The 11,115-nt window shown below is 43.4% G+C and overlaps 1 protein-coding gene across 11 annotated transcripts in view; it reads right to left on the bottom strand.

Annotated features, from left to right (window-relative positions):
* Positions 1-11,115, bottom strand: part of LOC109928451 (dedicator of cytokinesis protein 7-like) — a 151,758-nt gene that overhangs the window by 22,585 nt on the left and 118,058 nt on the right. For all 11 annotated transcript variants that reach the window (XM_048617946.1, XM_048617948.1, XM_048617949.1 and 8 more), the window contains 6 exons: positions 10,752-10,848; positions 9,016-9,150; positions 8,571-8,723; positions 1,938-2,096; positions 1,008-1,108; positions 690-882 (listed from right to left, as the gene is read on the bottom strand). In XM_048617946.1, the coding sequence (XP_048473903.1) occupies positions 690-882; positions 1,008-1,108; positions 1,938-2,096; positions 8,571-8,723; positions 9,016-9,150; positions 10,752-10,848 (838 nt within the window). The remainder of the gene's footprint in view (positions 1-689; positions 883-1,007; positions 1,109-1,937; positions 2,097-8,570; positions 8,724-9,015; positions 9,151-10,751; positions 10,849-11,115) is intronic.

The raw sequence follows: 11,115 nt of genomic DNA, 5'->3' as shown, positions 1-11,115 counted from the left end.
TTTGTTTTTGTTCTATTAGTCCCTGACTGACTAGGTGAGAGCTGTTCTTATCTGCCCTTTACCCAGTCTCAGGAACCCAGCTCCTTGTAACACATCAAAACAAAACAAAATATACAGACGCTAGAAATCTGCATGAGGTAGAAAATTCTGGAAAGGTTCAAAAGTCAGTATCTATGAAGAACAGAATAAATCTTGTAGATTAATGTCAAGGGGGAGGTCATGGCCTAGTGGTATTAAAACTGGAATGTTAATCCAGAGTCCCACATAACATTCTGGGGACACGGCTTCGAATCCCGCCATGGCAGATGGTGGAATTTGAATTCAATAAAAATATCTGAAATTAAGAATCTAACGATGACTGTGTCAATTCATTGTCAACTGTCGGAAAAACCCATCTGGTTCACTAATGCACTTTAGGGAAGGAAGCTGCCATGTTTACCTGGTCTGGCCTACATGTGTCTCCAATGTGGTTGACTCCTAACTGCACTGTGGGCAATAAATGCTGCCTAGCCAGCGATGCTTTCATCCCGTTAATGAAAAAAAATTTCATCAGAGCTGGACAACAAATTCTGATATGCCATCTATCTGAAATGTTAACTGTTACTCCCTTCCCAGATGCTGCCTGACCTGCTGACAATTTCCAGCATTTGCTGGTTTAACCCTGCAACACTGAATCTTCGCCCTCTTACCTGAAAGCTGACACAGCCCACTGGCAGGTACCGGCAGTCTTCCAACATGTTGAGGTATTCTGCCACCAGTGCCGCAGAATGCACCAGGCACTGTGCCGCTTCAGCGTGGTTACCTCGCTCAGAGTGCTTTCCTGCCATATTCTGCAACCAGGTCAGGCGCAAATCCGGTGATGTCTGGTAACCTTTGGCAATTCTATTAGATCAGGACACAGATGTTAGTCCAAAGCTGGTGGACTTAAGCTGCATTTCAATACTCTCAACCTTGGAGCAAGCAGAAAGAAACAAAGAATTAGTAAAAGAACAGAAGTATGTCCTTACCTGTACATCAGATCCATTAACATTTCCGGATCCTCCTGGTGTTCCTTCATCTTCACTGTGTCTGTGAGAATCATGTGCAGATTAAACACCAAGTCTTGTACCTGAACAGAAAGGAAGTAGGCAGGAAATCACATCAAAATCATTAAAAAAAAACTTCCTGTACTCTAATAAGATAAATAAGAATAACTACTGATCACTTTCAAAATTCATTCAATTACATTAAATACTGCTGAAGACCTTTGTCTTGTGCTTACCAGGAAAAACACAAGACTGCCAAATTTCAAATTATAACAAACTAAAATTGTTGAGAATGTTTGAAATTTGTCATCCTTACATTTGTCATAATGAGAGTAAAACAAAGAAAAAAAAACTTCCGTACCATGTTTCTCTTTTCAGCAACATTCAAGTTCTGTGGACCAAGTGACTCTTTGTATATTTTCAATTAAATATGTCGTGATGTATAATTAACCTCAAATTTCATTCCAGAGGTCCATCTGGCAGTGTCTTCTCATGTCCAAGTAATAGCCAGGAGCTCAGACAGGCTTCCAATGACTTGGTAAGGAAATCATTTTGCTCAGCCCATTTCTGGGACACAGACATCCTGGCACTCATTGATATTCAAAATTGAAGTAGTGATTAAGTTGTGGCAAAATAGTAGGGCATGTTGTGAGGAGATAATTTAAATGTTCTATGGTCATCATCAGTTTGTGACCCGTATATTCAGTGGATTTATGGATATGAGCCTTGTAATTTGGCTACCGACTTCCGTTGGAAAGAATTTTTCCATCTCTCTTTGGTTCGGGGACAGGTTCCAGTGACCAGTCGTGTGTCTGAAATGTTAACACAATTTTTCTCTCTCCACAGATGCTACCTGAACTGCTGGGTACTTACAGCGTTTTCTGATTTATTTATAGCTCAAAGATGTTCTACCTGCTCAGCAAAGGTAGTCTCTCGCAGTTCCAGGTCCTCCTCAGCGTATGTCAGAATGGTCTTCAATGAGCGACGAAGGTATTCTTCATTGAAATTTTGGGAAGTGCCCACCAGCGATGACAAGGACATTGTGACTTGCATTTTCACTCGGGCAAAGTTCTGCAGAAAGACAAAATTGTTCATTTATTTTCCTTAGACTTAAGGTTATTTCAAGTATTATATGCAAGATGAACTCCCAATAAATATTGTGCAAGAGTAGGTGTATGTTCATTCACAAAGAGTGACTATCAGGGTTAACTTCTTCTGTTAACACCACAATTTTCCCCTTACTCTGTTAAGTACAATACTTCCTATTGCAGAATAAAGGCCACTTTAACTTCTAAATTATCACCACAAGTAGCCTCCATTACAGAGTATAGAAGCAATGAGCCACCAGTGATGTGGCTACTGAGTTGCAGAGTTGAAAGTGGCTGCTTTCTGGGTACTGCTGCTGGTTCCTTTCCAGGCCAACAGGACTGCAGTAAGTCCTGGGTTAAAGTCATCCTTGTTTAATGTTACTTTACTGTGTGCAGTTTTGGTCCCAGTATTTAAGAATACTACTCCTGCCCCACCGAACTTATCTCCACCTATCTTGACTCCATTTTCTCCCCCTTGGTCCAGGAACTCCCTACCTACGTCCGTGACACCACCCACGCCCTCCACCTCCTCCAAAACTTCCAATTCCCTGGTCCCCAACACCTCATCTTTACCATGGACGTCCAGTCCCTCTACACCTGCATTCCCCATGCAGATGGCCTAAAGGCCCTCCGCTTCTTCCTGTCCCGCAGGCCCGACCAGTCCCCCTCCACTGACACCCTCATCTGCTTAGCCGAACTTGTCCTCACGCTCAACAACTTCTCTTTCAATTCCTCCCGCTTCCTACAGACAAAGGGAGTGGCCATGGGTACCCGCATGTGCCTGCCTCTTTGTAGGATACATGGAACAATCCCTCTTCCAAAGTTACACTGGCCCTATCCCCCACCTCTTCCTCCGATACATCAATGACTGTATCGGTGCCGCCTCGTGCTCCCACGAGGAGCTCAAACAGTTCATCCACTTCACTAACACCTTCCACCCCAACCTTAAGTTCACCTGGACCATCTCTGATACCTCTCTCTCCTTCCTGGACCTCTCTGTCTCCATCTCTGGCATCCACCTGAAAACCGATATCCATTTCAAGCCTACCGACTCCCTCAGCTACCTAGAATACACCTCGTCTCACCCACCTTCCTGCAAAAAGGCCATCCCCTATTCCCAACTCCTTCGCCTCCGCCGCATCTGCTCCCGAGATGAGGCATTCCACTCCCAGACATCCCAGATGTCCTCATTTTTCAAGGACTGCAACTTCCCCTCCACAGTGGTCGAAAATGCCCTCGACCGTGTCTCATGCATTTCCCGCAACTCATCCCTCACACCCCCCTACCCTCAATAATAACCAAAATAGAATCCCCCTCATCCTCACGTACCAACCCACCAACCTCCGAATCCAACGCATCATCCTCCAACACTTCCGCCATCTGCAATCTGACCCCGCTACCAAAGACATTTTTCCCTCCCCACCCTTATCTGCTTTCTGGAGGGACCACTCTCTCCGTGACTCCCTTGTCCGCTCCACACTCCCCTCTAGCCCCACCACCCCCGGCACTTTTCCCTGCAACCGGAGCAAGTGCTACACCTGCCCCTACACCTCCCCCCCTCACCCCCATCCCAGGCCCTAAGAAGACCTTCCACATCAAACAGATGTTCACCTGCACATCTGCTAATGTGGTATACTGTATCCGCTGTTCCCATTGTGGCCTCCTCTACATCGGGGAAACCAAGCGGAGGCTTGGGGACTGCTTTGTGGAACACCTACGCTCGGTTCGCAACAAACAACTACACCTCCCAGTCACGAACCATTTCAACTCCCCTTCCAACCCTTGGACGACATATCCATCCTGGGCCTCCTGCATTGCCACAATGATGCCACCTGAAAGCTGCAGGAACAGCAACTCATATTTCGCTTGGGAACCCTGCAGCCCAAGGGTATCAAATGTGGACTTCACAAGCTTCAAAATCTCCCCTCCCCCGACCGCATCCCAAAACCAGCCCAGCTCGTCCCCGCCTCCCTAACCATTCCTCCCACCTCATGCCCCACCCCCATCTCCTACCCACTAACCTCATCCCGCCTCCTTGACCTGTCCGTCCTCCTTGGACCAACCTATCCCCTCCCTAACTCCCCACTTACATTCACCTTTACTGGCTCCAACACCGCCTCTTTGACCTGTCTGTCTCCTCTCCACCTATCTTCTCCCTTATCCATCTTCTATCCGCATCCCCCTCTCTCCCTATTTATTTCAGAATCCCCTTCCCCTCCTCCATTTCTGAAGAAAGGTCTCGACCCGAAACGTCAGCTTTCCTGCTCCTCTGATGCTGCTTGGCCTGCTGTGTTCATCCAGCTCTACACCCTGTTATCTCAGATTCTCCAGCATCGGCAGTTCCTGCTATCTCTTTAAGAAGGATACGCTGGGTTTGGAGGCTGTTCGAAAGAGATTCACTAGGCTGACCCCTGGGCTGAAGGGATTGGCTTATCAAGAACAGCTAAACAGATTAGGCTTTTATTCAGTAGGGTTTAGAAGAATGAAGGGATATCTTATTGAGACATCCAAGATTCTGAGCAGACTTAACAAGGTAGATGTTGAGAAGATGTTTCACTGGAGGGGCAGTCTTGAACTAGGGACATAGTTACAGAATAACTAAAGACACACATTAAAACTCAGATGTGAAGGAATTTCTTCTTCCAGAAGGTAGTGAATATCTGGAATACTCCACTCCAGTCGAAGTCTAGATCACTGGAAATATTTAGAGATGGATGGCTATGCTGAGCCAGCACAAAAGAAGAGTTGAGGCCTAGGGCATGTCTACCATGATCTTATTGAAGGGCAGGGCAGGTTTGAGGGGCTGAATGGTCAAATTCTGTGCATATTTCTTATGTTTTTATGCTTCAAAGTGGGAATGTTAATATGGCCTGCAATTGCGTTTTGTGTATGAGATTCATTTTAACACTGGCTCCTGCATACCCAGCTGGCATCCCTCCCACTCCTGGTCTCAGATTTGTGACCCCCTGTCCCTGAAATAACCCATGTAGCGCTTACTCTGCTTGGATTTGCATTTCCTTTCAAAATCCAGGTTCAATCCAAAGCTGCAGCTCCAATGCCACGGAAGTGAGAGTCTAAATGGTTCGAAGTGCTGGGGCTTGTTTAATCCATATTTTAAAAAAAATTCATTCGCAAGATGTGGGCACCACTGACTGGCCACGTTCATTGCCCAGAGGCCAGTTGAGAGTCAACCCCATTACTGTGGGTGCAGAGTCATTTGTGGGCCAGACCAGGTAAGGATAGCAGTTTCCTTCCCTAAACGGCATTCGTGAACCAGATGGGGTTTTCCTGACAATTGACAATGGTTTCATAGTTATCTTTAAACTCTTAATTCCAGATTTCTTTTGAATTCAAATTCCACCATCTGCCATGGGTAGGATTCGAACCCAGGTCCCCAGAACATTAGCCAGATCTCCAGATTACTAGTCTATCAATAATAGCACTAGGCCATCACACCTCATCCTGTATTTAAATGACTTTAAAAGTTGTTTGCACCTCACTGCTCTTCTGTAAAGCCCTCACTAACACTGCAATTTCAGGAGAAGGAAGAGGTAAGTGAGCACTTTTAAAAACTAACGAAGGACCAGGAGGATCAGTGAGCAGGAAAATCACCGACCAGAGGGAGGTACCTGTATTGTACACATGAAGGTACATTTTATTTCATACTTTTAAACACATTCTAAATTTAATTTCATTTACTATCTGGGAATGCAGCATTGCAAAATGTTACAACTTAGAGGGTGTAGTGCTTTAATATTGTCATTTGCTGATAAGGAATGTCCTCTAGAACCTAATTACAGTCTTACAACCGGATCTCATGGACTATCACTGAAAAGTCATGATCATCAGGAACACAGCCAGAATTTTAAGTGAAGACTCATTGTACACAATTCAAATTAAATCCCTGGCTGACTTGGAGTGATGGGAATTAATTTGTGTCTAAACACGTCCAACTTTGTGATCAGTTCATCAATTCACCAGAACAATTATATTTGAAAAAAAATACAGAATCATAAAGTGATCACTCAATCTACCATTCATTATTAATTTGGCGACTCAACTGCTGAGCACACCACTGTTACTTCACCTACTCAATGCACAATTTATCCTCACTCAGTGCACCTATTTGATTAAGATTATTAATAAGCTTGTAAAATAGGCAGATGATTGAGAAACAAGTTCAACTTAAATAAATGAGGTAGCATATTTTAGTGTAAAAAATAGGCAGGCCACATTACCTGTAAGCAGAGAGTCTAGGGTGGGGTAGGAGAATAAATACACCAGTCATTATAAGTTGCAGCACAAGGTTTGCAAAGTCATTAAAAAAAATCCAAACCAAGCACAGGATTTATTTCTAGAGACATTACTGAACAAAATGGAAGGTATACTGAACCTGTACCAAATCTTGATTAGACGACACAGAGTACTGTGTGCAGTTTTGGATCACCATATTTTAAAAAGGATGAAGAGGACATAGAGAAGATTTACAAGGATGAGATCAGAAATGTAAATTGTGGATATACATATCAGAAAAGAATGAAAAGGCTGTGTCTCCTTTTGGAAAAAGGCTCAGGGATGACCTGTAAGAATTATTTAAAGTTATCAAAGATTTAAATAGATGAGACACGGAAAATATTTTCTCTTGTGGGGAACAGCATAACTAGAAGGGATCACCACTTGTACAGTCATGAAGAAATCCAATAGGAAATGCAGAAGAAATGTCTTTATCCAAAGAGCTGCAAACAACTTGCAACTCTCCATAGGGAGCAACTGAAATGAATCGTATATATAGATGCATCTGAGGGGTGCCTAAACCAGCATATGAAGGTGATGAGAATAGAGGGTTATGCTGATAGCTTAAAATGAGGAAAGACACGTGGAGAGGCTTGAATGGAGCATAAACGCTGCAGCACAGAGAATTACCTTGGCTACTTAATGTATAACGGGTAGACAGGGTAGTGAAAAAGGCGTTTGGTATGCTTGTCTTTATTGGTCAGTGCATTGAGTATAGGAGTTGGGAGGTCAAGTTGTGGCTGTACAGGACATTGGATAGGCCACTTTTGGAATACTGCATTCAGTTCTGATCTACCTGCTGATAGGAAGGATGTTGTTAAACTTGAAAGTGTTCAGAAAAAATTTACAAGCATGTTGCCAGGGTTGGAGGGTTTGAGCTATAGGGAGAGGTTGAATAGGCTGGGGGCTATATTCTCTGGAACATCAGAGGCTGAGGGGTGACCTTATAGAATTTTATAAAATCATGAAGGGCATGGATAGGGTGAATAGACCAGGTCTTTTTCCCAGGGTAGGGGAGTCTAAAACTAGAGGGTATAGGTTTATGGCGAGAGGGGAAAGATTTAGAAGAGGCCTGTTAAGTACCACTTTGGAAACCTGCGCTGATTGGAACAATGACAAATATACACAGTGAGCAAGCAGAAGTCTGTAACTGGGTTGTTCAGGAAAAGTTTTCTCTCAGAAATGTGATTAATATGTATGTTAGAATGATTCCAAACGAATCAAATTACTGACTGTATTATTGCAAGATTACCATTCTTCAGATGATCAGATCTGCACATTAAAGCTTGCATTTAGATCCCACCTTAAGGTTAGGATGGAGAGCGCTGCAGAAATTTTCCCACGCTGTTTTAACATCATCACATTAAGGACAGTGTTGATTCCAGTTTGAGCTACATTCCCTCAAATTATAACCAAACTTGCTGTTACACAGTGCTGTTCAAAATATGGAGCATTTTCAAAGTGTGGTCACTCTTGTAACATAGGGAAACACAGAATATAGTTTGCACAGAATCAATGAAGTGCTAACTAGATTATCTGTTTTAATGATGCTAGTTGAGGAATAATAATTGACTGAGAGAGCTTCCCTGCTCCTCTTCCAATGATGAATTAGGATTTTTTTATGCCCACCTGAGAAGGCAGATGAGATGTCAGTTTTATATTCTATCCAAAAGAGAACACCTCCAACAGTGAGGCATTCCCATTATACAGTACTGCACTGAAGTGCGGATATTTTTTGCTCTCAAGATTGCAAATACAATCCATAAATTTCTGACTCAAGCACGACTGCTCCCACTAAGTTACAGATAACAGCTCAATTCTATGCCAATTGTGTGAACTAATCACAACTATAAAAATGCACTCCTTGCTGTGCCAATACTGCATTTTTGCTATTTCACACATCATCTCTGACCTATGGTATTCTGAAGTGAGAACTTAATGGCAAATGAGGGCAGCTTTTTGCTTTAGATTCATGACTGAAGCTAGCAGAATCTACTTTACATGCGGATAGAGGCAACTTCCATTCAGTGTCAGAATTAACATGAATCAGGCTCCAGGCACAAATGTGATATGTTTTACCCGAGTGGATCATTCAGATTACTGGCCTGATAATCAATGCTCACTCTCCACTGTTCCACACAGAAAAGACACAAAATGTACTTACATTGCCAATCTCAAAGTTCTGCCTCATCAGAAGGTAGAGTGAGGCGCTGGCATGTGCTCGGATGGTGCCCACACTGCTGCTGCAGTGTCGCAGGAGCCTTAAACAGAGATCAGCGCAAAGCTCAGTGTCCTCCTCAAACAGCATTTCAGGAAACTACAGAAAGATAAGCAGGACAGCAATCAATCACAGAATGTGGAGATCAGCCCAGCACCTTCTGACAGAGGACCAAGTCACAGCTACACAGAGTGTTAACATAGGAATGGCTGCTTACTGAGACAGGGTTAAACTCAGCCTTTGCCAACAGGTGGGGTGAAACCAGAAGATCCATTGGCCTTGGGACTCAACTAGTCCATACAGACGTTGAGGGTAGAAGTAATGTTGGGGAGCAGAAGCAATTTTAAGCTAAAAATAATCTGTAAAATTCCCAAAGGCTGGTCATGCTTACCTTAAAGACCAATGCCCGCTGTGTGGCAAAGCAGTGTTGCAGGAAGAGAGCACTCTGGTTGGAGGCCATGGCGTGTAGAATGACCTTCAGCACTCCACTTAATACACTCTCTTTCGACTCCGATACCATAACTGTCTGAGTGACCAAAAACAATACAATCACGAGAGATACTTTTATAATGCAATTGATTTGTATATTATCTACACCAATCCTGTCTCTTAATTTCACTCTTCCCAGCATTACCTACACATATTTAATGCTTCTGATAGGTAGGAAAATGAGTTGAGAAGAGCATATAAGGAGCATACACAAAGGATATAGATAGGTTAAACGATTGGGCAAAGATCTTACAAATGGAGTAATATGTAACGAAGCGGGAAACCGTCCATTTTAGCAGAAAAAAATAAAAAAGCATTTAATCTATTTGGCAAGAGGATGCAGAGAGATCTGGATGTCATAGTAAATGACGCACAGAAAGTAGGTATGCAAGTACAGCAAGTAAACAGGACAATTAACAGAATGTGAGATAACAAGGTGTAGAGCTGGATGAACACAACAGGCCAAGCAGCATCAGAGGAGCAGGAAAGCTAACGTTTTGGGAATGGACCCTTCTTCAGAATTTAGCATTTCTGAAGAAGAGTCCAGACCTGAAACATCAGCATTCCTGCTGAAAATGCTGCTTGGCCTGCTGTGTTCATCCAGCTCTACACCTTGTTATCTCAGATTCTCCAGCATCGGCAGTTCCTACTATCTCTGAACTAATAGAATGTTATGTTTTATTGCAAAGGGAACTGAATGCAACAGTAAGGAGGTTATGCTTCAGTTATACAGGGCACTGATGCGACTGCATCTGGAATTCCATGCATAGTACTGATCATTGTATTCATGGAAAGATGTTAATGTGTTGGGAGGAGTTCAGAGAGGTTTACTAGTCCTAGAATGGGTGGATTGCCTTATGAGGAAAGGCTAACAGACGAGGCCTATATCCTCTGCAGTTTAGAAGGATCAGAGGTGACTTAATTGAAACATACAAGATCCTGAGGGAACTTGAATGAGTGGGTGTGAAAAAGAAGTTTCCTCATGTGGGACAATCTACAACTAGGGGTTATGGTTAAAATTGGGGTGGGGACATTTGAGACACAGATATAGGAAAAAAATTTCTCTCAGAGGGTGTGCCTTTGGAATTCCCTTCCTCAAAAGGCAGTAGATGCAGAATCTTAAAATGGCCGAGCTGATAGATTCTTGATAACCAAGGGGATGAAAGATTATTGGGGGTATGCAGAAATGTAAAGTTGAGGTTAAAATCTGATCAGCCATGAACTTTTTGATTGATGGAGCAGGCTTGGAGGAACGAAAGGCTTACTCTTGTTCCTCGTTTGAATCATTTACTTCATTCTTAACTAAATATTCATAATTCATTCTTTCGTCCTTTACATATCATGGGCCCTCTGATGACCCAAACCTATACAGAGCAGATTCACTAAACCCATTCTATCCTAAATGTGAAGCTTCTCTGTTCTCCAACTCATGACAACCACTCACAGCAGATCCTCCAACCCATTTTATTTAAAAACAAGCAGCTTCAATACCAATCATCCATCGACATTACAGAACGACACTTGTCCTTTACTCTCATGTAAGTCAAGGCTCTCAGATTCTTACCTTGGCACTGCCAGGAACTAACCATTCTGAAACTACTCCCAAAAGCCAACAAGCCAGACAAGCTGTTTCTTTACCTGAACAATAATTTCAAGTGTGTCCAAAACTATGAGGTTAGCTTCAGTAACCAGATTCCCATCTACGAGGGTATCGTGCTCCACTTCAGCCTTTGACCTGTGGAGGCAAAAGAGACAAAGAGAGACAGTGGGAGAATGCGAGTGGGAGAGCACGAGAGAGACAGAGCAAGCGAAAGACAGAGAGAGAGAGACAGACAGCAAGAGAGAGAGAGAGAGAGACAGACAGCGAGTGAGAGAGGGCGAGAGACAGACAGCGAGAGAGAGAGACAGACAGACAGCGCGAGAGAGACAGACAGCGAGAGAGACAGACAGACAGCGCGAGAGAGAGAGACAGACAGCGAGAGAGAGAGACAGACAGCGAGAG

This window comes from Rhincodon typus, chromosome 38, assembly GCF_021869965.1.
Source record: "Rhincodon typus isolate 14 chromosome 38, sRhiTyp1.1, whole genome shotgun sequence".
NCBI classification, from domain to species: domain Eukaryota; kingdom Metazoa; phylum Chordata; class Chondrichthyes; order Orectolobiformes; family Rhincodontidae; genus Rhincodon; species Rhincodon typus.
The sequence above is the reverse complement of the archived record's forward strand: the minus strand, read 5'-3'. Positions and strand labels throughout refer to the sequence as shown.